This window comes from Nothobranchius furzeri, chromosome 5 (assembly GCF_043380555.1).
Source record: "Nothobranchius furzeri strain GRZ-AD chromosome 5, NfurGRZ-RIMD1, whole genome shotgun sequence".
Taxonomy (NCBI): domain Eukaryota; kingdom Metazoa; phylum Chordata; class Actinopteri; order Cyprinodontiformes; family Nothobranchiidae; genus Nothobranchius; species Nothobranchius furzeri.
In genome coordinates, this window is record NC_091745.1 from 38,807,424 (window position 1) to 38,835,412 (window position 27,989).

At 41.4% G+C, this 27,989-nt stretch overlaps 2 protein-coding genes across 7 annotated transcripts in view; both read right to left on the reverse strand.

The window, feature by feature from the left end:
* znf1035 (zinc finger protein 1035) overlaps positions 1 to 9,348 on the reverse strand; it is a 63,428-nt gene extending 54,080 nt beyond the window's left edge. For all 3 annotated transcript variants that reach the window (XM_054740360.2, XM_054740358.2, XM_054740359.2), the window contains exon 1: positions 3,000 to 9,348. The gene's annotated coding sequence lies outside the window, so the exon portion shown is untranslated. The remainder of the gene's footprint in view (positions 1 to 2,999) is intronic.
* Positions 9,349 to 11,970: 2,622 nt separating this feature from the next.
* si:dkeyp-84f3.5 (zinc finger protein 208) overlaps positions 11,971 to 27,989 on the reverse strand; it is a 48,495-nt gene continuing 32,476 nt past the window's right edge. For all 4 annotated transcript variants that reach the window (XM_015948946.3, XM_054740368.2, XM_015948947.3 and 1 more), the window contains 2 exons: positions 24,713 to 24,847; positions 11,971 to 14,401 (listed from right to left, as the gene is read on the reverse strand). In XM_015948946.3, coding sequence (XP_015804432.1) covers positions 12,344 to 14,257 — 1,914 coding nt within the window. In that variant the 5' untranslated portion in view covers positions 14,258 to 14,401; positions 24,713 to 24,847 and the 3' untranslated portion in view covers positions 11,971 to 12,343. The remainder of the gene's footprint in view (positions 14,402 to 24,712; positions 24,848 to 27,989) is intronic.

Below are 27,989 nucleotides of genomic sequence, written 5' to 3' on the forward strand. Positions count from 1 at the left end.
CTAAGCAGGGGTGTAGAAGGTTTTTATTAGGGCCAGCCCAGTAATGATCTTGGACCAAAATAAAGGGGGCAGAGAGTCAAATAAAGGGGGCAAAAGAAGATGTTTTTCCAGACGCCAAGAAAAATTAAATGCCAAATCCACCCTGCAAAGTGTGTCACTGAGAGTTTAAAACAGAAATTATTCTTGTGCAAATATTGGTGCACTCACCTTTAATACTAGTTATTACAATGCAGCAGTCGCTGGATTGGTGCAGTTCAAAGTGGAGTGCATCAGATAAAACAATATTAACATAAAGGTGAGACGTGTCATTTTATACATAAATCAGTAGATTAAATGCAGAAAAATGTATTGATTCTTGTCAAACTTTAACTTTAGTGCCCATTCTCTACCAGTCTGAGCTTTAGAAACACTGGTACAGCTATCTGTTAAAACACACACACACACACACACACACACACACACACACACACACACACACACACACACACACACACACACACACAAGCTAAAGGTGTATCAAATGTCCCACAGGCACTTAATTATATATTTATAATTAATGTAAAATTATTTAAATTTCATCTAGAGGTGGCCATATTGTTTATTTCTTGTCCAGAGAAAACAATCACGTTAAACAAAATTTATGATGATGTAATTGCATGTACAGAAGATCACATTGGTCATGCACCATGGAGTTTTTAGTTATTAGGGCAAACATGGCTGGAATCTAACAGCATTGACAGCGATTGAGTCTCTGGTCGCTCTTTTATGAGTATTATTTTCGGGCTACTATCGCCGTAACCCACGCCTTACAAACTCAACTTTTTCAACAGAATCGCTCGTAACGGAGTATTTACTAGCATAGCAAACCACAGTGGAAAAAACATTTCTCACCTGTTGAGCTCACCTTCAAAATAAAACGTTAACTATAGCAGGGGTGTCAAACTCATTTTAGCTCAGGGGCCACATTGAGGGAAATTAGTTCCAAGTGGGCCGGACCGGTTAATTAAAAAAAAAACTTCACATTGTTTTCTTTGTTTTAATACAGTCAATATAAAACAAGGCTGGAGCCTGAGGACAGTGTAGTACAAGTACAACACCTGAAGTGTACTTGAAATTTTGAGAAAAAAAAAACAAATAAAAAAACATTCCTTAGTGATTCAAAGAGCTTACAGATCACATGGCAAGATCAGTTTCATGCAGCACTTAAAGTATATTTGACTCATTTTACTTTACATCTTTTAGCTTTCAGCAGCACATCAACATCAGAAGTCACATCCTGAGTGGCGGCCAACTTCAGGATGTGATTCAAGTTCTTGTGTGAGCCTTGAGCGCAGCTTTGTTTTATTTATACTCATTACAGAGAAAACTTGCTCACAAAGATAAGTTTATTTTAACTCTACATTGTAAAGTATGAAAATAAAGTTTACACAACCATCTCGCGGGCCGGATGTAACCCGCTTGCGGGCCGGATCCGGCCCGCGGGTCGCATCTTTTGACACTCCTGCTCTATAGTTTACAATTCAAACCCTTACAATACATTTGAGGTAATATGGCCACTCCGGCTATCTGTAGATATTTCCAATTACACAGGGGAGGGAGGGGTTTGGCTCGTCTCTCCGGCTCCGCACAGGCAGGATGGAAAACAGAACTCTGTTGGCATTGAATGTCCCCAAATAATTAAAAACTAGAACCCAAATGCTAAGTTTATAGCATCACATTTACCCAGAGGCTCACAGATTGAGCAAACTTGTGAGAATACACTAATAACTGCTTAGAGACGGAGCAACATGTTGCTAGCATGGCAGTTTGACCAGTTATTTCGATATAAAGATATAGTCATCTTGTATATTGTTTAAAAAGGATATCAATATTTTTAAAACATCAATATATCGCCCAGCCCTGCTTCTGTTAGTTGAACAATATGAGCGAAGCCCATGGAGAAAATAATTGTGAATTAAATCGCAATTGCAATATTGAAGAAAAAAAAATCGCAATTCGATTTTCCAGAATCATTCAGCCCTAAAAAGCAACAGAACCACTTCATCATTATTATTTTTTATTACCTCCACGAGATATTTGTAGCTATACTACGTAAGAATGTTGTTAATGGGTATGGAAAACAGTTTTAGCTGTCTTTTTTTGCATACTTGCCATTGTAACTTTAAATATTCTGAAGATATTTGTCCACACTAGAAAAATTTTATTACATGTAAGGTGAAATGTGAATTTCTTTTGCTGTAAGATGTTCTTGCAAATAAGATCTTGAGTGGAAATGTATTTTTACATTTTCCACGATGCAATCAGATTTTTTATGTTTTTTTAATTGGTATTCACTTGGTCTACATGTAAAATCTACATGAAATGAAATGCAGAAGCTCAATGGTGGATACCCACAATATCAATTCAAATAAATTTAGATGTTTTGCAGATGTAACTTTCCCATTTGTCATTCTGACTGGTACAATACTAATCTTTACTGTCCTCTAAATATAAACAATATATAAATCTAAAACAAAAATAAAAACCGGTTATAAGAGAAAATATAAGTATATTTTGAAATAGGGTTTAAAAAACAGCTTGAGTAAATGTTATTTGAGCAATTTGAAATATAGAATATCAGATTTATGAAAATAGTACGGAAGCCTATATAGAGATGCAAACACAATATTACACAGGAAAATCTAAATTAGGACAGAGAAGAGAGAACTAAACCATCCATTTCAGTTGTCGTTTGGAGGCTGATTGCCCTTTTCTGGATAAGTGATGATCAGATGCGGTGGTTTTGGCCAGCCAGGGTTATTGACAGCGGACTAAAACCGACAGTGAGATAGAAAATAGCTCAAGAAAACACAAAAACAAAGCTACGTTAGCGTTATGTTACTCTGGCCACGTGATTAATAACACTGACTTTAGCTTATGTGCTGTCCGCTAGCTTCCCATCTAGCATAATGCTAGCTAGCACTAGTAGCTAATGGCTTCTGTCTAGTAGGAAACCTTACCAGATCACGGTCCAGCGTTGTTCGTGTGCGTCCCTGCAGGAAATCCTTGGAGCGATATCGGTACACGTCTTCGTTGTGACCTTAGACGTCGGCTTTGTTGGTCGGCATCGAGTTAGATCAGTTGGTCTTTTCTTGTCGCCTTCGTTCTTTATGTTGAAAACCGTAAGCACACCGTTCCTTTCTTTCACGGACGGTTAATCTGAAACCTCGCGAGTTTTTTAACCTGACGCGAGGTATTTAGCATAAATTCCCGTATTGCGACACCCGATTTAGATCCGCCTCCAAAATGTCTGTATTAGCGTATTTGCGAAGTTGTTCGTACGTTATACAAGCCGTTGCTTCTAACCAATAACAGGATGCGGAAACTCCAAGAACGCCCGCCCCTTCGTGTCCTTTAAGCTCTCCCTGCCACAGTCTGGCGGGGCTGCAGCTGCACGACTCCAGCCGGTCTACCGCACCAGTCCCCTCCCTTCAAAGGGACACAGGCACTTGAGTTTGCAGTGATGGGGTGACTCCAGAGATGACAAGCATAATCTCTGGGACTTCATTTGTTCCTTGAGCACTTTCATAACCCGCATGTCTACTCTGCTCCAATTATGAACAGTCATTTGGACAGGAAGACAGCGCTGCAGTCTTGTCCGAATGTCTCTGGCATTTAAAGGGTTAAGTAGCACACATCCATTTTGTGAGCAAGACTTGCCTTAAAATGGCTGGTCCACATGCAGCCCCCTGCATCCGAGGAGGCATGTGCAAGAACCAGGGTGCCATAGACAAGGTACAGAAAAGGGGAGGGGTAAAAAAAAGAAAAAAGGACTCAGAATGTGAAAAGACACTCAGAGAAATGTTCTGTGTACTGTGACCATGCAGTTCTGCTTGGTGTGCATGATATAAATCTCTCACAATTTCTTTCTTTCTCTCCTTAGACTGAGAAGATGGTTTTGGAAAAGCTTGCGCATCTCATGCATTTAAACATGTTTTGTACTTGCAGTAAAATTTATAAAAGCTCCCGGACTAAGGCAGAACATGGACACTGCTAGAATTCTAAACCCTTTCAAATTGTCCACTGTCATTATCTAGTTGTCACTTCACAAAACTGAAAATCCAAGTCCATTTGAATTTATAATGGTCCATGTATAGCCCACATTCCAAAATCCTGTTGGTCCTTTAGAACAAATTTTTACAAAATATGGCCAAACAGAGGGAAGTAATATGAGATGATATCAAGCCAAAAGCAGCCCACAGCCTTTGTCTTCTGGCATATGTGTGCTTTTTTCTCTCTCAGGGATCTGAAACCTTAAACTGAACTGGCCTGGAGAAGCCCCTCCTCCATTCAGAATCTTAATGGAAACCTGTGCTTCTGTGCATTACCTCACTGTCAGTGACTGACATTCGTGTTTGCATTGATCCAAAATTTGTGCACAATACCTTAAAAAATGGTCCCTGAAAAAACAGATTTAATGCCAGGGTATCCTTAACAAGACCTAGTCTGCAGGGACTTCTTAGCAATGTCCAAGGGTAAAAGTGCTGACATAATGCTAGTAAATATTTGGACAAAACAGAAACCTTGTGTGCTAAAAACTGAAAAAAGCTGCAACTTCAGCAATGTGGGTTATACGGTAAGTCTTTTGAGAATCTTTTACAGTGGCTCCCATATGTATGCAATGTAATGGAAATATCAAGAGAGCTTGAGAGGGAAACTTGAATTCTGCCTGGTCTCTGACTCCCAAGGACAATTGCTATGCAAATTAGGAATGAGTGTCATGCTGCTGGTCTTCAATTAAAGAAACAGTGAACACAAATCTCAAAAGATGTGCACGGTAAAAGAAACCGTCAGTTTTTCTTATGTGTCTTGTGTAAGCCCCATGATGAACAGACATGTTCAGAGTATACCTTGTCTCTCACTTGTTGCCTGCTGGAAAAAAGCACCGGTTTCTTAAGCCAGGCGTACACTGTGCGACTTTTTCACTTTTTTGAGCCGATTTTCCACTCGTGCGAGAATCCACAAGATCGGGGCGAGTTTTGCGCTGAGCTTCGTGTAGTGTACAGGGGGTTACGAGAGGCGATTAACACCACGTGACCAGCTACCGATCAGCAATCGTGAGCTCGCACGGACTTCTGGCGTGTTTGATATTTTGCTTGTCCCTCGTGAGGGTATCGCACTTTTGAAGCGGCGCTGCGAGGAGCTGTGACCCAAAAAGTATCACAACCGCTCACGGCGCATGTGCAGTCATTCATCAACACCGCTCGCCCGCTATTTCTCTAATAACGCACGTTGTTCGTTTTTATTTCTACATTTTTTTTTACCCACAAAGATTGTCAACAAAGCGTGTTTGTCATGTTCATGTCAAATTAAACTGATCACAAAACACAGACTTACTTTCTTTATTTCGTTTTCCTCATCCAACCCCCATAAATCCCTGTGTGTCCTCCTGCAGCACTCCCGAAGGACAACAGGCAAGACAAAAAAGTCTGACGTGTTGTGTAAAAACTGCTATTTTTAGCATATTTTTAGGTCCGACGTGTTGCTACCAGACGTACAGTGTGAGCAGTCAGGTCGCATCCGAGAACTGGGTCGTACAGTGTGAGCACGTGACTCGTGAGATCTGCCCTGCGAGGAACTCGTACAGTTTGAGCTGAAGCTGAGTGCTACGAGTGAAAAAGTCACAGTGTCCGCCCAGCTTAATGGCACCGAACAAGATTAAAAGCGTACAGAGAATGTGTGAGTGAGTTTACAATACCGAACCACGTCAGTTTTAACAGTTTTCTTTTCCTCAAAATTGACCAGCGCTGGTTTAGAGTCAGTTTTAAAAGGCAGAATAATTTCTGCTTTATTGCCTGTTTTAGTAGCTTCTTTTAGAAAAGAAAGCTGCCAATTAGCCGCAACGCTGTGGTGGCATCAGAGAGCCTTAGATTGTTTATAAGTCAGACCGTGGCAGTAATGTGGCGTAATCATGTCCATTTTTCAAAAGGTTACACAATAGCAGCATAAAGGGAGTATGGGGGCGGTCTCTGCGTTGCCATTGACTTATGTTTATCTTGGACATAACTTTTATTGCGATCAAAGCCAGGCTCATTAGGTTTTTTTTGACAAGTCACTCCTAAAGGTGTCTGTCCTCCACAGTCCCTTTGCAGTCTGTGGTGATCTAAGCTCCAGCTGTAATAAGGAGAAGATCCTGGAGCTCTGCATCACTCTAGTTTATCATCTCAGTCTGTTTACAAAAGTGAAACTTGCTGTGAAGTGTTTACTTTCACTTTTATTACAGTTGCCGGCCGGAGCTTGGCAGTAACTCCCCACATGATCATGACGCCTCCCTCTGTTGCGCCAAGGCGTAATATACAAGTCTGGCATTGCAGCAATATCACTACCAAGTGTGGCAGCACGAATGCCACCAAACTCCCGCAGCGCCATACCGCCACGATGCGATCATAAGACACACCGTGGCAGCAGTATTACACTGATTTTCCAGTCTTCTAAAAGGGCTATAATTACAAGGAAGACACATACCTGTTTAGATACATTGTCCCTTAACATTTTGTTCCTTAAGGTACAGCAATACCTCTTTAACTTCCCAAACTGGTTCTTAGCAGAAAAAGTTTAGGCCTTGCTCTTTTCCTCTAGTGCCTACTCAGCGCAGCTCAACTACTTTACACAGTTCATGTGGTTCGCCCTTATAAGTGAGAAGTGGCTCTATGGAGTGGGCTCAACATAGCAGGGTGTCCTTAAGAGTTTGACAACATGAGATGATCCATATTCACACAAAAGCTGAGCAAACGGACTAGCTTGGAGAGCCATTCTATATATTCAATTCAAGTTTATTTATATAGCGCCAAATCACGACAAGAGTCATCTCAAGGCACTTCACATAATAAACATTCCAATTCAGGTCAGTTCATTAAGCCAATCAGAAATAATGTTTCCTATATAAGGAACCCATAATATGTGATTATATGGTCTAGTCTAGCCACGTCCCATAGACAGAACTCAGTTACGGTGCAGAATCTACAGTTGTCTTTCAAACAGTTTCCGCATGCTATTGGTACAGCGCGAGGACCAGAACAACAAACAACATGACACTCATGAATGTCAATGAGTGGGGCAGTCTGCCATACACTGTCAAAGATGAAACAACTGCACAAGGTCATACTTCTACCTGCACTTGACTAAAAGAAAAATCCAAATCTAAATACTCCAAAGATGATGCCAAAGCCATTTCAGACGAGCCGTTGTCGTATATGATGTTTTGCTCAGTCGCAGTAACATCCTGCCTGTTGGGAAGGATATCAGCTGGGTTGCATGCACCCACAACGAAATTGTTTGGGGTGACCGATACTTCACTCAAATACACACCATACACCTATAAAGGATATGGTAGTGCTATTTGTCAGACTCTGAACTCAGAAAAGGCTGCAGGCAGCGAGACAGCAGCTGGAACACTGAAAAAACTAGTGATTCCACTTCCTAGCCAAAGTGACAGACAGTTGCTGACATTGCAGTTTCAGTTTGACTTAGTGTGCACTGTAGCAGTTCCAAAAAGTTAACCACGTACTTGTTACTGATAGAATGGCTATTCAAGTCGACCAAAACAATTCACACCGAGTATGGCTGTTGGAAATGGGACATAAGAGCCCAGATTCTAGCTAAAGATGTGCAAACAAAACAAGTAACTGCCATTTGTCACTAGGCAATGCAAATCTAAAGGTGTCCGAATAGAAGGTGTCCTAATAGTATGGAACTTCTTAGGAAAAAACTAATTTACAAGCTACACAACTAAATTAACCATAAAACTGATTCACAGATCTCTTAACACATTGTTGCTTTAAATATTTAACTCGTATAAACTATTAATGGCTACTTAATAAGTCCACCTCTGTCAAGATTACAATGTTAAAGAGTAGTTCTTGTTTTGACTTAATCAGTGGCATGTCATGTACCAACAACTCAAGCAACGAGAAACTCCTCAAGGTTGGAATAAGCAATAGTAGACAGTTAAAAAATTATAAATGTAGTTTTAACACAGGCTAACAAAAAATGTTAATCTTTTTAATATAGATTACAGAACACCAATCTAGAGAACAGAAAGAGAATTAAATAGTCACTTACCCTACAACCATTTATTTGGCTGCTTGTACAGTGGTCCAGCAACTAATGCATTTGTTACACAAAATCAGAAACCTTCAGAAATTACCATACAAAATAGGTATTCGTACTCTTGTGATGATGGTACGTTTATTGTTCACTGCAAACCGTACACCATCAGCCTGGCTGGAACTAGCTGTCACGGCAATGTGCTACCAAGCACACAGGATAACAGGCAACTCCATTTAGAAATCTCCATCCATTTTCCTCTGTTTATCTGGGGTTGAGTTGCAGGGGCAAAGCCTAAGCAAAGAGGCCCAGTCTCTTCCCAGCCATTTGGGCCGGTTCCTCCAGGGGAATCCTGAGGAATTCTTAGGCCAGCCGAGAAACCTAGTCCTTCCAGCACGTCCTGGGTCTCCTTTTAGGTCTCCTCTGTAATGGGCGTGCCTGGAAAACCTCACCATGGAGGCATCCTGACCAGATGTCTCCACTGGCTCCTTTCAATGTGGAGAAGAAGCAGATCTGAGTCCCTCCCGGATGGCCAAGCTTCTCATCCAATCTTTAAGGGAGAGCACAGACATTTTGCGGAGAAAATGTAATTCGGCTGCATGTATCCGCTATCTCGTTCTTTTGGTCACTACCCAAAAGATGACACTAGATGAGGGTTGGAATGTAGATCAACTGGTAAATCATGAGCTTTGCCTTCTGGTTCAGCTCTTTTCACCCTGACAGACTGGTACAATACCATTAATGTAAAAAAATTCTAAATGAACTATGTCCACACCCAGAATCGAACCCAGATCTTCTGCATGGGAGTCAAGGTTGGTTTATGCTTGACGCTTCCGCGCTGTGAAATTGCATCATTTTAACAACCACACCCCTCCACCGCACCTCCGCATGGCCCAAAATTTCCGCACCTAGGACATTTTCTAACCACGTGGACGGTCAGACGCGGAAAAACATGGCGAACCGGCAAGAACAAGTATGGCAGAGGTTCGTAAATACAGACATTTGTATGATTCAGCTCTCAGAGATCACCGTGATCAACATGTTGTTAATAATTCTTGGAGAGAAATAGCTCGCACTGTCGGAAAAGACGAGGATGCTGTTAAAAAATGCTGGAATGCCATGTTGTAAACAGTAATTTCTACTTCTACTACAGGTGCTGGCCAGTAAATTAGAATATCATCAAAAGGTTGAAAATATTTCAATAATTCCATTCAAAACGTGAAACTTGTACATTATATTCATGCAATGCACACAGACCAATGTATTTCCGATGTTTATTACGTTTAATTTTGATATTTATAGGTGACAACCAATGAAAACATCAAATCTGGTATCTCAGAAAATTAGAATATTCTAAAGGCCAATGAAAAAATGTTTGTTTCTCTAATGTTGGCCAACTGAAAAGAATGAACATGAAAAGAATGTGCATGTATAGCACTCAATACTTAGTCGGGGCTCCTTTTGCCTCAATAACTGCAGTAATGCGGCGTGGCATGGACTCGATCAGTCTGTGGCACTGCTCAGGTGTTATGAGAGCCCAGGTTGCTCTGATAGTCGTCTTCAGCTCCTCTGCATTGTTGGGTCTAGCGTATTGCATCCTCCGCTTCACAATACCCCATAGATTTTCTATGGGGTTAAGGTCAGGCGAGTTTGCTGGCCAATCAAGGACAGGGATACCATGGTCCTTGAACCAGGTGCTGGTGGTTTTGGCACTGTGTGCAGGTGCCAAGTCCTGTTGAAAGGTGAAGTCTGCATCCCCATAAAGTTGGTCAGCAGCAGGAAGCATGAAGTGCTCTAAAACTTCCTGGTAGACGGCTGCATTGACCCTGGACCTCAGGAAACAGAGTGGGCCAACACCGGCAGATGACATGGCACCCCACACCATCACTGACGGTGGAAACTTTACACTGGACCTCATGCAACGTGGATTCTGTGCTTCTCCGCTCTTCCTCCAGACTCTGGGTCCTTGATTTCCAAAGGAAATGCAGAACTTGCTTTCATCAGAAAACATAACTTTGGACCACTCAGCATCAGTCCAGTCCTTTTTGTCCTTGGCCCAGGCGAGACGCTTCTTGCGCTGTTTCATGTTCAAGAGTGGCTTGACACACGGAATGCGACACCTGAATCCCATGTCTTTCATGAGTCTCCTCGTGGTGGTTCTTGAAGCGCTGACTCCAGCTGCAGTCCACTCTTTGTGGATCTCCCCCACATTTTTGAATGGGTTTGTCGTCACAATTCTCTGCAGGGTGCGGTTATCCCTAGAGCTTGTACACTTTTTTCTACCACATTTTTTCCGTCCCTTCGCCTGTCTGTTAATGTGCTTGGACACAGAGCTCTGCGAACAGCCAGCTTCTTTAGCAATCACCTTTTGTGTCTTGCCCTCCTTGTGCAAGGTGTCAATGATTGTCTTTTGGACAGCTGTTAAGTCAGAAGTCTTCCCCATGATTGTGGTGCCTTCAAAACAAGACTGAGGGACCTTTTAAAGGCCTTTGCAGGTGTTTTGAGTAAATCAGCTGATTAGAGTGGCAGCAGGTGTCTTCTATATTCAGCCTTTTCAGAATATTCTAATTTTTTGAGATACCAAATTTGGAGTTTTCATTAGTTGTCACTTATGAATATCAAATTTAAATGTAATGAACATTGGAAATACATTGGTCTGTGTGCATTGCATGAATATAATGTACAAGTTTCACGTTTTGAATGGAATTACTGAAATATTTTCAACCTTTTGATGATATTCTAATTTACTGGCCAGCACCTGTATGGTGTAGTGTTGGATGCATGCCATAGAGCTCAATGCTGCCCCGTTCAGTTTGGGAGAATATTGGCTCACCGCAGAGACAAGCCGCATGAACCATAAACGGTGCGAGTTGTGAAGCGCTTTCCATCCGTGAGCCGAATCACCAAGCGGAAAGTGAATGTGTCAAGCATAAACCAAGCTTCAGACATCTTACAAGGTGAGCTACACTCTAGGAATTCACAGTATCTGTAACTTTTATATCCTTGATGACACCTGAAACAACGTCAAAGAACGGTTCGAAGCGAAAATGGCTATTTTGTTGCTAATTTGCAGGAAATATCTAGAAGAAAGTTCTACAGAAAGTAGCTAAGGGTCCTCAGAAATGTAGCTAGGTTTGTCACTGGGCGTTAGGAACAGCGACAGTCGCTGAGATGGCACTACCTCACTCTGCTGCTAAAGCTATGGATAGCAAATGCTACGGGCTATGCCTGAGGGTGAACGTGCATGAAGCAGCCTGCTCAACCCAAGCAACTCTCTTTTTCTGTGATTTTACAGAAAAACAGGCAATCACAGTAAAAATGTCAGGGCTCATTCTACAGGACCAGGGCATTGCAGTAGAATGTATGAAGAAGAAATTATTTCTATACAAGTTTTGACTGTCAAACTTCCATAATGTACCTTTAAGTAGAAGACTGGCTGCTCAGAATTTATGCTTTTGCCAAGTTCTAATACACCTTTCAAAGACAACCCCCCCCAAATACACTAATGAGCTATAGCCATTAGAGTAAGAATTGCCTATTGGCTGCAAAGATGGTGGCTCCAGGGCTGCAATTAATCATGGTACAATATTTATTTTTAGCAAAAATGTGCTTTTTATCATTTAATTACCTAAAATGAATCCCTTAACAGGGTTGTAGTGCACTATACAAAGAAAAAGTCTACTGAAATTGTTAATTCATGACATAACTAGATAATTATTAAATTACCAACTTAAAGATGGCTCAAAAGAGGACAGAAATTACAAAAATGCCACCAAGTATAATTCAAAATTATTTAACCATAACTTGAACACTTATCATAGGTAGAACAAAATGTACACCTTGGTTTAAATGAGTCTTCTTTGAATCAAAGCAAAACTGAAACCATTTAAAGAAATTTCCTCAAGTCTTTAATCACACAATCTTCTAAGTGACAATGCTATGTTTTAAACATGATCACCACACCACAAATTTAAAAAGTATTCAAATGACAATAATTTTTTTAATAAACAAATGTAACAATAAACTATACAAAAATAAGACTAGCTACTAAAACACAATAAAGAGCAAATGTATTTACTATTGCTTGTCAGTTGATGAAATTACCAATTTAAAAGCAATGGAAGCCGATAGTAAATACTGGAATAAAGGATTTCTGTCATCCACAACAGGCATACACTGTAATTTTCCACAAAAAAATCATTTGATAAAAAACCTACCCACAACATAATTCATATAACTCCCCTCTATACCATTTTCCTTAGTTTTCATTTGTTAGCGTTTCTGAGCCATGAGATGTCTGATGCTGAAGAAATGTGTCTAAGCACGAGAAGGCCTTGGTGCACTCAGTACATTCATAAAGGGCTTCTGAAGAATTTTCTTTGTTTTTTTGTTTTTCACCAGGATAGTCTTCTCTGTCATCTGCTTTATCTTTTTCATGGGCTTTGTCTTCATTAGTTTCAATGTCATGAAATGTTTGCCCAGTGCCATCAACTGCATGTTCATTGTTTGGGTGATTTTGAAGATGGAGCTCAAGGGACGATGGATTCTTAAACTGAGCAGGACACTGAGGACATTTATTAGTCTCTTTCTTGTGATAACGCAAGTGTCGTTGGTACACACATAAAAGCCCAAATTTCTTCCCACACTCTTGACATTTATAGTTAATGCGGCCTGCTTTTCTGGTTTGCTTCTCTGTAGGATTTTGGTCTGTAGATACTAGTTCATTTTCAGAGGGGGCAATGGTGGTCTCGCCAGGACTATTTATGTTCTCAGCATCATCAAATTTAGGGGCATTGCCATTTTTTGGACGTAAATACAAGAGTTTCAAACCAGGTTTCTTTTCCAATTCAGTTTTGTGGTACATGACTAAATGTCTTCTCAAGTCACAGCGCTGAGGAAATTGTCTGCCACAAATTGCACAAGTGTGCATGGTACCTTTATGATATCTCATGTGGCGAGATAAACTGCTAGAATGATTAAAGACTCGATGACAGTGCTTACAAGGATGTAGTTTCCCATTTGGATTACTTCTTCTTCGTTTGCCTTTAGGTGGAATCCTTCGCTTGAAAGTCTTTTGGGATTCCTGATTCAGCTTATCTATTTCTTCCTGCGTTTGATGTGTGACATGATGCTCCTTAAGAGAGGATAATTTCTCAAAAGTATCACCACATAAACCACATCTGTATGGTGTGAAAGTGGGTTTAAACTCCGTCTCGCTGCTGGCTTCCCTTGAGATTTGACTATCTCCATTTTTAATATCATCCACCGTGCCATTGCTGTGACAGTTTACAAGTTGCATGTCTTCAGAATCATTAGAATTCCCTTCTATTTCAGATAAAAATCCAACATCAGGCTCTTGTCCCTTGCAATAATAGAGAGAATGTATCTGAAGGTCTGATACCCAAAAGAAATTCAGCTTGCACTTTTTGCAGGCATATGCTTTTTCTGACTTTTTGTCTTCCTTATTCTCTGGTTTACCCAAAGGTTTGGGCAAAGAGTGATTTTCTTTTTGATGAGCATTCAGGGCATCCATTGTAAGGAATCTCTTACCGCAATGACCACAGTAGTTAATTTGTTCAGATAAGTGGTTCTGTAGATGTTTCTTGAGGCCGTGTCGATCTTCAACAATCCTGCAGCACAAAGTGCACTTATATCCCCTCTCTGTGTTTCGATACTGCTGGTGGCGGTGTAAATTCTGTAGGCCGTTAAATGACCTGTTACATATTTCACAACGATGATGGCCTTGCTGAGATTTGTCCAGGTCTGATGGCCTCGGCCTTAATGGGTCTTTGTATGAAGGGGGCTGTGGCTTAAAATTTGGGGATACTGGCAAATGTGATGGCAATACTCCAGAAGATATTGGTTTCACGGAAGTACTCGAGTTTGAGGAATGTGACTGTGACAAACCATTCAAAACTGTCAGTGTGCCATTTTCTTGAAGCACGTATTCTCGAGGAATTTCAAATCCATAGGAAGACCCATCAAAGGAAAATGAATCCAAAGGTCCATGAACTGCCATGTGGCTCAACACACTGGAGTACTGGCTGAATCCATCCCCACACTCTGTACAGATGAATGTACTTGATTCTCCAATCAACTGTGCCGAAGCAAAACTCGTCACAGTTGTCTGTTTTTCCATTACTAAATAATTTTGTCTGTCTGCTGATGGCATCACTTTGAACCTCAATGTACACCAAAGTCTCAATCCATACAGGCAAAAATGGCCTTTACATTGCAGTCACTGAATACTTTGGCTCAGACACCATCCTCATGAGGTGCATGCCTTCTCCTCTGATGCTCCTCTTTGTAAAAGCACCTGTAGGAAGGAAAAAAGAAAAAAATTCAAAACCACAGCTAATTAACTTTATTAAAATAATTACAAAATTACAAATATTTTAAAGTAAATATCTCTTAGTCATAGAGCTGCAAAGTATATCTATTTATATCATTTTATTTTCATTGCAGCGTCAACAATTGCCGTATCAACACTTCAAAGTACAACTGCATGGTAAGTTTTCATATTTCAAATAACCATGCATTCATCACTCATCTGATAAATTAGAAATGTCCCCATTGCCCAAAAGGTCCACAGATAGTGGTTGAAATGTGACAATACTTTACATTATTCATGATGATGACACAGAAAAAAGATTAGTTAAGACAGTGGTATTGAAAGTTGGGGTGCGCTGCAAATGCAAGGGGGGCATGGTGTGATTAAAAAATGATGAAGCATAGCTTGTTTTTGTCTTAACCAGCACAACGGTGGGCCACATCCAGTGTGAGACAGGTGTTACTGTTGTGCCTCAATCAAAACCAAATAAAAATCAAAGGATTCTGAAAATGAACTCTGTCTCAACTTGAAATGAAGATTTAACACCAACGGTCACAAGCCCTGCATTTAAGCCTCACTTTATTCAACTTGTAAGTTTACAATTATGATAGGCCTGTTAATTTTTGATAAAAATGTTCTTCAAGCCAAGCTAACATTAAGATAGTCAACTGTTATTAGAATATAACCTTTCTGATGTACTGGCCTGTCAGTCAAAACGTTAGCATTCTGCCCATGTGCATCACAAACCATGCATAAGGCACCAAGTGGCCGGGGGGCATCAACCAATCAGGCCTATGAAAAAATTCAGTGAGGTACTACAAATGCTGAGCACCATCATCCCAGGCAGACGGAGAAAAGAGAAACAAGTCATTCACGCCAGCGCACTTTTACATAGCGTGCTGCAAATTTTAATTTTGCATTGGTCACTCAAGTACAACCATAATACATGTATTTGATTGGTCCCTGAAACTACCCGGAAAGTGGTCCTTTAGGGCTGGCCTGTTGGAATGAAAATACAAGCATGCAGCAAAAGTTTGGTTAAATTACCTAAAACTTCAGAAAGTGAACACCCACTACAGACCCCCCCCCCCCCCCCCCCAACCTTAAGAGCAAAAAATACTCAACAGGGCTGGACACAATAAAGGTATTTCTCTAGGCTGGCCTGATAACCTCTTTGGATTTTACAGGCCGTACTGGCAGAGGTAGCTCAGGAGAGGACATTCTATTGCTGCTTCCACATTTGGACAAGTGGATGTCAGTCAATGGGGCAGTTCGCATTACACAGTCAAAAAATATGCAAATACATCCATTTTCTTAATAAAGGACTTAAGTATCTCTAGCTGCTCTTGACTCAAAGAAAAACACAAGTCTAATTAGTCTGTTTTGAAAGAGCCGTCACCATCGTGTTCCTTTATGTCCCATTATCCTGCCCATCAAATAGATAGAAACTGTGACTGGCATAACACAATTCAGCTCAGGTCAACAGTAGGCCTACTGAGGTTTCAATGGAGCATGGAAAGATCGACATGCATGGCAAAATCCTTTTGCTTCAGGAACTGGCTGTCTAGATTTGTAGGCCGAAGGTTGATTTTTACTTATTCGTCAGCTTGAGTGTGGAGTCATGCACATGCATTGACGGAGATGTTTTTCTTCAGACTACTTCGTCACCTGGTGAGTGGTGCAAAGCAATTTCCCACAAGGACAACAGAGGGCGTAGCAATTTTCTGTGGTACCTTGCCACCATTGGTCATATCTGGTCCAAGATATGCCATTTACACACTAGCATAAGCTCCACTCCACTTAACTATGCTCTGACTGCGTTCATTCCATACTGTCTTAGAAATGCCGACGCAAGGGTGGTTTTTGGCCTGTGATATCATGAGCGCATCTCAGAGAATGTGGGTGGTGCAAAAGAATGTGAAGATGTCCGCATTGTTAAACAAAAGTTGCCTGAGCAGTCTTGCTTTTGGAGAATCTCTGACTCAGATTTTGCATCCTGCTTTGCTGTGTCTGGCTGCACTGTGTGTGTGCCTCCTCACAGCAGTGAGAGACAGAGTAAAACGGCTTCATTCAAAGACTCATCAACTCCAAAGCATCCCGAATGATAATGAATAGTGCATGCATGGTAAGCTCCCGTGGGCTGATTCTATCTGCTCATCGGAGGCTTCCCCTAATTGTACGCATGGTTTTGAGCCGGCCAGTCAGCCAGCCGTGGGTGTGTAGGCCCTGTTCGGATCCAGGCTGACCGCCTCGGGAAGAGGGCTGAAAAGACGTCCGGTTGCATGCAGGGAAATCCAAGGCTACCTAAATGAGAACACTCCCAATGCGGTCCAGGGTGGAGTAGAGCCGATGCTAGTGTGTAAGTGCCATTAGTGTATTTACTGTTGTGTTTACATTGTGTTCATGCATTTCAAAGATATTTTAACATGGACAATTTTTTTTTACCGAGCACGAGCTTTTTGAGCCTCCGCAATCTGGGTTCAGAGCACGGCACAGTATAGAGACAGCTCTTCTAAAGATTTAAAATGATGTGTTTTTAGCAACAAATGCCGGGCAGGTGGTGGTCCTTTTGCTATTAGATCTCACAGCTGCATTTGACAAAGTTGATCACCAAATTCTGTTGGAAAGGTTAGAGCACAAGGTTGGGTTGCCTGGTCCAGCTCTTTAATGGATGAGATCCTATCTCACAAGTAGGTCATTCTGTGTAAGGACGGGCCCTTGTTCGTCCTCAGATGTACCACTGGTGTTTTGGGTGCTACAGGGATCAGTGCCAGGTCCCCTACTGTTCTCCATTTATTTACTTGCCTTGGGATTGCTCCATGGTAAATATGGAATAGGGCTTCATTTATATGCCGACGATTGTCAAATATATCTGCCAATCCAACAGGGGACAGGAGGTAACATTCAGACTCTGAAGATTTGTCTAGCCAAGAAGCAATAGTGGATGGCGGCTAACTACCTCAATCAGAACGAGAGAAAAACAGGTGGTCATGTTCACCCCCAGTGACCGTCACCACCATGACGTGGACCTTTCATCCTTGGTCCCATTTGAAAGGACAGTGGTTACAGATCTGGGGGTAAAACTGGATTCTGCACTAAAGATGGATGTTCAAATAAATGCAGTTACCAAGTCCTGTTTCTTTCATCTTCGACCCTCTTCTTCAATTAGGACATTACTTTCTAAGAAGGATCTGGTGACTGTCACAAATGCTTTTGTTTTGTCGCAAGTTGGGTATTGTAATGCCCTGTATGATGAAGTGGGTCAGTCCATGCTGTCATGGCTGCAATTAGTGCAGAACACCGCTGCTAGATTTATTTGTGGCATAAAAAAAATGGGATCACATAACCCCGGTGTTGGCGTCATTGAGATGGCTTCCTGTTCAATACAGGATCGACATAAAAATAATGGTCCTCGTCTTTAAGTCTCTGTCAGGCACAGCACCTGGTTACATTGCATCCCTTGTATCTAAACACACTACAGCCAGAACCCTTTGGTCATCAGAACATGAACTGTTGGTGGTGCCAAAAATGAGAAAGAAGTCACATGGGGACCGGGTCATTTTCTGTGACTGGGCCTAAACTTTGGAAACAAATTCCACATGACAATAGGCAGTCTACTTTGGTGCAGAGTTTTAAATCCAAGTTGGTTCTGCATGTCGTGCTTTGTCACTTTGTTAATTCAGGCCATTGTTTAGATGTGTGATTCTTATTGTTTTATTGGACAATTTTTAACTTGCTGTCTTTTTATTTTAGTCATGTTACTTTGTGGCCTTATGGTTTTATTTTTGAACCTGTTTTAATGTTTTTTTTTCTTTTTGGTTTTGAGTGTTCAGCACTTTGGGCCACCTTGACTGGTGGTAAAGGTGCTCTATAAATAAATAAATTAAATTAATTTGTCCCTCATTCTCCTCCACCTCTTCATGCGGTTGCCACTTGTAAATCCACTCTTTTTATCATTTCCGTTCACAAATAAAATGCTTGCTGCATATCTTTGAATTTCATCAGTCACGGGTGAATGAACTTTTCATATTTTTATTTTTACACAAGATGTTCTTTAATCTTTTGTGTCTGCTGCTAAATATCTTCAGCAGTTTATTTTTATTTAAATTTTTTTGAGGGTACAGTGACAGTCCTATTGACAAATTTAAGGGACACTGTCCTGTCCAATCACAAGCTTGCTGTCTTTGTCACTTTTGACAGATAGGTAAAAAGTTGAGCATGTCTCCGTCAGCCTCTACAAGCCGAGCTGTTGCACAAATGCGTAATGGCATTGTGTATCTCTGTTCCCACGCAAACAGACAAAGTATAAATTAGGTTTAAGAGTTTGCTCCTTTAAGGACAAAAACTTACCACCAAGCTTTGTCAGTGGATAAGCATATATCAACACACAAGATTTCTGAGAACATTTTGACTGCAAATGCTGCAAAACATGACTCAGTCATTTAAAATAGGGCTACCATATCTTTAAAAACAGAAAAAAATATATAAGTAGGTCAAACCAAAGCTTGAGGGGATCCGTTTTGATGGCTTAAGGATTGAGTTTATGCTTTTTGCAGATGATGTGGTCCTGTTGGCTTCATCAGAATGTGAACTCTGGCTCTCACTGAAGTGGTTCGCAAACAAGTGTGAAGCAGCTGGGATGAGAACCAGTGCCTCTAAATCCAAGACCATGGTCTTGAGTCGAAAAAGGGTAGAATGCCTTCTCTGGGTCAGGGTTGAGGTCCTGCCAGAAGTGGAGGAGTTTAAGTATCTCAGTGTCTTGTTCACGAGTGAGGGAAAACTGGAATAAGATTGACAGGCATATTGGTGCAGCACCTGCAGCAATGCAGGCATTGTACTGATCTGTCGAGGTGAAGGGAGAGCTGAGCTGGAAGGCAAAGCTCTCTATTTACCGATTGATCTACGTTCTAACCCTCATCTATGGTCACGAGCTTTGGGTAGTGACCAAAAGAATGAGAATGCGGATAGAAGCAGCTGAAATTTGTTTTCTTCACAGGGTCACTGGGCTCTCCCTAGAGATAGGGTGAGAAGCTCGGTCATCCGGGAGGGACCCTGAGCAGAACTGCTGCTCCTCTAAATCGACAGCAGCCAGTTAAGGTGGCTTGGGCATCTAGTTAGGGTGCCTCCTGGATGCCTCCCTGGTGAGTTTGTTTGGGGGTGTCCAACTGGGAGAAGACCTAAAGGAAGACCCAGGACATGGAGAGACTCATGTCTCATGGCTCATGGCTGGCTAGGGACACCTTAGGATTCCTCAGAGGTGGCCGAAGTGGCTGGAGAGAGGGAAGTCTGGGCCTCTCTGCTTAGGCTACTGCCCCTGCGACCTGACCCCGGCCCAAAATGGATGGATGGATCAAGCTAAAGCAGAACCCCCACCCCTTCCACCACCGTGAACTAGTTTAGTTGAAATACTGAATGAGAACCATTGCTATTAACATTAACATAGGAAACACAAGAGCATAAAATTTTCCGCAATTTCCTTGTGAGAAATACCTTGAATTTCTTTGATTTTACTTGCCTCTTGAACTTAGTTGACAAGTCAATGGAAATTTGGCACTGCCACGCTGAAATAATGACCGTAGACCAGGGTTTTCCCAACACGTCGCTCGCGAGCTACCAGTAGTTCGCAACGCACTTTAAAGTCACTCGCCTGGAAGCAGCCAGCCATCCTGCCTGACTTGTGATCGACAAGAAGCGGATTTTTAATTTGTTGGAAAGCCGTCCTTGTTTTCTGTAATATCTAATCTAAAATGAGCATTTTGTGGAAGTAAAATAAAAATCTGATTATTGCACAAATCTTTCGGCAAACATGTTCTACTGGAAATAAGCAGATTAATTACTCAGGTTGCAGCCGCAGCTCTAATCCCCGTTTCTGATCTCAGCGGCTGCATGCAGGTGGATGAAGACGCACTTCTAAAGAAGACGGAGTGACGTCGGTTATGCAGGTTTCAGAAAAACATCCTCAGTATAATATTCTGGGCAACAGTAAAGTCCTATCTGTGGCAACAATTCATTAACGCAAATAAAATATTGTTCATGATGAACACAGACATCTTTACAGTAGACATCTCCTGTGATTTAGTTTTAACAAATTTACCTCAACAGTTTCAGCCGATTGTCTCATTTAGTAATAAAACATGATTTTAAAATCTTTATCTCGGTCACTTTTTGTGTTGCGGAACCATCAGACCTGCGGATCAGCTGATCCAGAGGCAGAGAAAAAGGATAAACCTCCAAACTTATTTTAACATTTTTATAAAAAATGCAGCAAAGCATCATTTCACCCACAGTAATTGAACCAAAACTTAACTTCACGAGCAAAACCCCCCATAAAAATTATTCAATAAATCAGGAAAGCAGGAAGAAATGTTATTTTTGTTTTCACTTTTTTTTCCTTCAGTTCAGACTATTTAGAATTTTGTGTTTTCATCACATTTAGCTTGTATTTTATTTAAATTATCTTCAGCTCTATTCATTTTATGAAAAATTTTGTGTTTCATTGTCTGTAAAAATAATCATAACACAATATAATTACTTGAAATTGTTTGCATTAAATGCAAATTTAAAAGGCATTCTACAGTTTTTGTTCATTTTTTACAAAATAGCTGAACACTATGAAAAACTGGCATTGCTGCTTAGGCTCTGGGCGGGGCACGGGGTCAGGGACTGACCAGGACAGCTGTTCCTGTGCGTTACTGATCCATTCTAATACGAATTTAAATAATTCACACATAGAAGATTTATATTTCATTATCTAAAAGTATCCGAATACTTAATAAACAAAATGTTATGCTTAGTTTGATTTTCAGAATGTCACTATTTTCCTTGTACCTTTTTTTATAATTATTGATGCTTTGAAATACAAAGAAATCAACTAGTGAATACAATGCATGTTGACATATAGCGGGCTTTTTTTAAACATAGTAAGCATATTCACAAATGGATAGGATCAATGTGAATAAATCGTATGGCGGTAGCTCTTCTGTACTTTCATTGTGTAAAAGAAGCTCACGAGTCAAAAAAGGTTGGAGACCCCTGCTGTAAACTGTTAACTAAATGACTGAATAAAATGTTTATTAAAAACAATTGTCACAATCAGTTTAGCAAGCAATCTTATTTTATCTTGCCTTCAAATGTGGAGAATGCATAAAGAATTATAAAATACAATTGCCAGTCATAATATCAGAATATGATGACAAAGTTGATTTATTTTAGTAATTTAATTCAAAAAGTGAAACTTGTATATTATATTCATTCAGACAGATATATTTCAAATGTTAATTTATTTTAATGTTGATGAATATAACTGAACACTAATTAAAATCCCAAATTCAGTACCTCCAAAAATTTGAAAATCAATTAAGACCCATATAAAAAAAGGAATTTCAGAAATCTTGGCCAACTGAAAAGCATGAACATGTACAGCACTCAATATTTAGTTGGAGCTTCTTTGGCCTGGATTACTGCAGCAATGCAGCATAGCTAGTGGTGGTCGGCGGGACTAGTGATGCCTGTGATCGCAATGCCTTGCCTCTGTCAGTGTAACCCAGTGAAGCTAAAATTAAGCTCATCACAACCAGGTTATGAATGAGTGTGTAAATGGATGATTGATACACCGTAGTGTAAAGCGCTTTGGAGTCCACCGACTCAAAAAGACGTTAAACAAAATGAATGGGACCTGTAAATATTGTCAAGGACAAATTGAAAAGAGGAGGAAGGGAAAAAATAAACAGCGCTACAGAATGGTGAGAAAAATAGGCGACAATATTTGGACATATTGTAAATACAATGACAATTCAAGGCAGAGTGAGGAATGTGTAAATGGAAAATCTCATATCCAGCAGTTCAAAGTTGATAACATTTTCTTAGAGAATTTGTTTTTGTTATTAAAAATGTGTTTTTGTAGCATTCTGCTTCATGTAAAATAGAACTTATTTAAATAATAAACACTTGATGTAATGTATGTTTGTAGATTAGTAATTCAGTTTACACGCAGTTTGTATAATGGTGATAAATTAATTTAAGAAACAAAAAATGTGAGGAGCAGTTTGAGAGCCGAAAGAGCCGGAGTTCCCATCACTATGCCGTGTTTCCATTGCTGGAACTTTAGGGTAAAATCTGGGAGGGGAAAAGTGAGCAAGAGATTCGATTTCCCGGTCCTCTCAGCGATCTCCATTCAAATTCAGCCTTTTTGGGACTTTGCAAAGACGTCAGCAAATTGTGAGCATGAAGTTTCGGTAGTGGAAACACAGCTATTGTGGCACCAGGGGCGGAGTGCACCAGCTGGTTGTACGACCAGGTGTAACCTCAAGTCTGACGTAGATTTGAAAGTTACTGCTAGCTCATTATTAACTCATTAACTGCCATTGACGACAAAAGTCATTATTTGAAATCCAACCTTTCACTGCCATTTACATCATTTGCATTTTTTTCACTGTGTGGGCGTCGGAACAAGCCCCCGCACTGTGAGAACAAATATCCCAGCTCTAAGCCGATCTTCATCCACGTACGTCACACGTCACGTGATCAGAAAGCAGAAAATCCATGGGTGTTTCTCAAAGTCAAGGCCTTGCGAGGCGATATCTTGCGAGGCCAGGCGCCTTCCTTACAAGGACACTGTCCTTCCTTGGTCCAAGAAAACGGTTAAATGGAACAGACTTGCATCAAGTGACAGCGGATTCCATGGCGGTCACGTAATGTCACGTGACACGGGAGATAACGTCATATTTTACCGGGTGACCGGGCTCAGCCTTAGAGATAGGGTAAGGAGCTCGGACATTCGGGAGGGACTCGGAGTAGAACCGCTGCTCCTCCGGATCGAAAGGAGTCAGTTGAGGTGGTTTGGGCATCTGATCAGGATGCCTCCTGGACGCCTCCCTGGGGAGGCATTTCGGGCATGTCCTGCTGGCAGGAGGACCCCGGTGTCGACCCAGGACACGTTGGAGAGGTTACATCTCCAATCTAGTCCGGGAACGCCTTGGGGTCCTGCCGGAGGAGCTGGTGGAGGTGGCCGGGGAGAGGACGGCCTGAAGCTCCCTAGTTGGGATGCTGTCCCCTCTTTGTTTCTGAGAAGAACACAGTCTTTGTGGGATCCCCTCATGTGACACTGATGTGGGGCATTCCTGATGAATTACCTTGCCGTCAGGCCTGTCCCTTCCTTAGCGCAGCGCCCATCCTCCCAGATCTTTTTATCGCGTGACACGTTGGGCAATCCCACAAAGGCTGACAAAAGCAGCTGAATCTGCTCCAAAAACATGGATAATCATAGAGCTGTATGGTGAAGGTTTTGGAGGAAGACCCCCCAGTCTAAGAATTTTGACTGATCGTTTTTGCTTTTGACAGGAGATCTTTTCATTTTCCCTCACTTCCTCAACTATGCACTCAGCTGTCACACTCATTACTGATGGAAGCTGTGATCATCTTCCAAACAGCGCCTTTTTTTGGGTTTGTGTTTGCCATTTAAATTTTAGATTAAATTTGCCTCCGTCCTTCATCTTTGCTGTGCTTGGGCCCATTCGTTGCTTGGTAACGAGCACAGCAACACTTGTATCCTCGTGAACATGCATGATACGACCAGGTGCAGTTGCGACTGGTCCTAGGTTGAGTTGGTGCACTCGGCTGTAACTCCAGTCCTTATGTCTGGCTTAGCCAAGTCAGATGTAGGAGTTAAGACTGGTATAAATTAGGACCAGCTGGTGCACTCTGCTCCAGGAGTCTACAAAATTAAACCTTTTCACAATATTCTAATATTCAGAGATACAGAATTTGGGATTTTCATTAGCTGTCAGTTATAATAATCACAATTGAAGAAATAAACATTTGAAATATATCAGTCTGTGTGTAATGAATTAATCTAATATACAAGTTTCACTTTTTGAATGGAAATACTGAAATAAATCTACATTGTCATTACATTCAAATTTTATGACCAGCACCTGTAAATGCAAAAAAATTATGTAATTTAAAAGATCCAAGACAGTGTTTTGCCCTCCTGTACTTTTCTAGTTTTTTTGTTGTTGTTTTTTTTGTGTATTTGGGGCAGCTTATTTAACACGTTCAATTTTCCTTTCATAGGATATCATGAGCAAAAAATGTACTATTGGACATCCTTTTTTACTTCTTATGGATTCATTCACTGTCCCCAAACTTTTGATCAAGGGCACAGCAGCTCTTCTAATAAAAACACAGGAGAGCTCATTAGGCCAAGTGAGTGAGGATTTTGAACGGTGCTACTGTCTATTCATCTGTCAGCTGTGTGCTTCCTTGCAGCTGCTTCTCCTCCCCAAGAAAAAGTCTGACCTCTGCAATCTGCGTGTCACAAAATCCCAGGGATGTATGCCAGGATCCTGTCTGTGGCATCAGCTTAACGTTCAACTCCATTCTTCCAGTGGTCCTCCAGTCCAAATTATCCCAGCTTTCTGTTCCAGCCTCCACCTGAGAGTGGATCACATTTTTTGACAGACAGAAAGCAGCAGGTGAAAATAGAGAAAATAATATCCAGCATCAGCACAGGGACATAAAATAAAGCAATGTCAAAATATGAACAGACCATTGCAGATTTGGCGCTAAATAATAATTGTTTTTAGTTAAATTATAACAAATTGCTAAAGCTGGAAAAAATAAAGCAAGGTTAGTTGACCAATGATATTCAGGTAAAAAGATCCAAAGCTCTAAAGTACACAACCCAGAGAAATCTATGATTTTAGCAGGAGTAACAACCAGAACTCTACAAGCCTCCCACAACAGCTGAAAAAACACAAACATCTGCAGGACTCAGGGGGAATACAGCACACCCCTATCACCAGTAAAAATCAGATTGCAAAATGGCCACCAGGCAGCCATAGAAGGCTCCTCTAAGTTTTTTGTGCTTTGTTCCCAAATGAGCAGAGAGAAGTTACCAGCAGGAGAACTGACCCCTAAAGGAGAGGGGGGAAATCACACTCGAAGTGAATACGGGGCCTTTGCTCATTGCACACATGAAGTCGGTTTGCAGTGAATATCAGTACAGGAGTTAAGTGCTCGCCCCGTATTTGGAAGGTTGCAGGTTCGAGCCCTGCTCAGTCTGTTGCTGTCGTTGTGTCCTTGGGCAAGACACTTAACCCCCTTTGCCTGCTTGGTGGTGGTCCGAGGGACCGGTGGCGCCAGTGCTCGGCAGCCTCGCCTCTGTCAGTGCGCCCCAGAACAGCTGTGGCTACATCGTAGCTTATCCCCACCAGTGTGCAGGTCTACAATACACTTGTGTTGATGGTCACTCTCGGCGGTCTGGAGAAGAGGTAGCTAAATTGGTGACGTCACCTGATGCAGTGGCTCCTGAAATCTCAAAGAGTCGCAGCTCCCTGTGAATTCAGATTTCACCGGCCATAAGTTGCTACCAGGGTCTGCAGGGAAGACCTTTTAAGACTTGGGGTGACGGGTACCAGAGGGATCAAGCGCCTGCCTTGTACCCTGAGGGTTGCAGGTTTATGCCCTGCTCAGTGTGTTGCGGTTGTAAGAGCAAAGCACTTCATCCTCCTTGCTTGTTGGTGGTGGTCAGACGAACTGCAGGTATCTGTATTCAGCAAAATCGCTTCCGTCAGTGCACCTTAGGGCAACAGTGGCGACATTGTTGCTCATCACCACCAATGTGGTTACGTTTGTGTGCATGGGTGAATGACTGGTTGTGTTGTAAAAAGCCTTGGGGGTTTGTAGAACCCAAAAAGGCTATATGTAAATACAGGTCAATAACAATTCTGCCATTTACTTTGTAGTCATTTGTGTGAAAAAAAAATACCAATTATACTTCTCCTTACGTCAACTCGAGTTTGCTTGACTTGCACACACGCATTGAAGGTGACGTTTTCCCTTTGAATGTCTCTGTTGCCTGGGGAATGTTGCAAGGTAATTCCTTGCCAGAACAACCGAGGTCTTAACACTTTTCTGGAAGTTTCTTGCCACCACTGCAGTCATGTCTTTGGTCCACAGTAGTGTATTTATATCATGTGTATTTCAGAGACGTTTAAAAGTTGCACATCGTATGCCTGGCTTTAGATGTAACTAGTTTTTTATACTGATTGAAGCCACACTCCTTAAGCGCTTTTAAAACCGCTCCAAAAAGTGGCTGTTCCTCACAGTCATGTGAACTGTCTGGTGATCTGTGCTTCAGCTCTAACAGCCAGAACCTCCTGCATCTCTGCATCTCTCTAGTTTGCCATCTAAGTTGACATGGTTTACACAAGCGAAACTGACTGGCTGTGTTTACTTTCTTTTTCAACATTGTTGCCAGCCAGGGCTTGGCAGAAATTCCACATGTTATCCTGACATCACCATCAGTTGTGCAAAGGCATGCTATTCATGCGTTGTGGTAATATTACTAAAGAGCATGGAGGCAAGAATGCCGCAAAAATCCTGTGTCATCATGCCGCCATGGTGCTTTCATTGTGGTGACAATAATACTCTGAATTGCCGCCATGGTATCTCTTATCAAAGAAGGTTCTCTGAGGGTAAGCTGCAAAAGCCCTAGTGTCTCCAGTCTGATGCAAACAGAAAAGTATTAATCAGGCCTAAGATGTTCTATAAAAAAAGTTGATTTTGATGCCCGTTTAGGCAGAAAAAATAGCACAGCTCTGCACCAGATGTGTAAGCGCTGTGTAACATAATAGATGCTCCTGGTGCCTCCCTTCCTACCAGGAGCATTCCAGACACAAACTAGGGATGCAACGATACCCCTTTTTTCCAAACCGATACGATACCGATACTTGGATCTGAGTACTCGCCGATACCGATACCTCTACCACACACACACACACACACAAAAAGCAATAATTTGGAATACAGATTTTATTTTCTTCTCTGCTTTCAACAGGAAAAGACTGTGAGGTAGATAAAAAGTAAAATATATGAATAAAAATCATCACAAAACTAAAATATTAGGTGAACATAAATGACAAGTTACAGTGAAGCCATTTACAAGCAACTGCATTGGTGTCGGTTCCTGGTATCGATGAACTTATATCGATACCGATATCAGTATCGGTATGGTATCTGCACCAATACCGATACCAGTAACAGTATCGGTGCATCCCTAACACAAACAGCGAAAGCATTCCACGTAGCTGTTCCTGAAATCACCAAAAAATTGCAAAATCACGGGTGATTTCAGCACTGCACCTGATAACGAGCAAGGATAAAGCTTATATCCACAAGGTCTGTGGTTTTATTTTCTGTAGAGTTTTCAGGTAATTATGTTTTATTATTTTTTTTTTTTACTAGCTAAGCAACTGGAAATCTGTACATGTCTTATTTTTTAATTGCCAGACACTATACTTGTGATTGGCTTCCAGTCTGTTTCAATCTGAATTGCTGAGCTTGATGCATTTTGAAAACTAATGGCACATTCACATCTGGGGTGGCCCAGCCCGGTCTTGGTTTGGTCGGCCCAGCCCAGCGCCACCGGGTTTTGTTCACACAGCCTTTTCGGGAACACATATCTCAGAGCACATGGGCGAGGCAAAAGACACGTGGAGAAGTCTGTAATGTATTCCCTTTGTGCGTGATCTTTGTGATCACCCATTCCTTATTCTACTCTCATTTTTTGAAA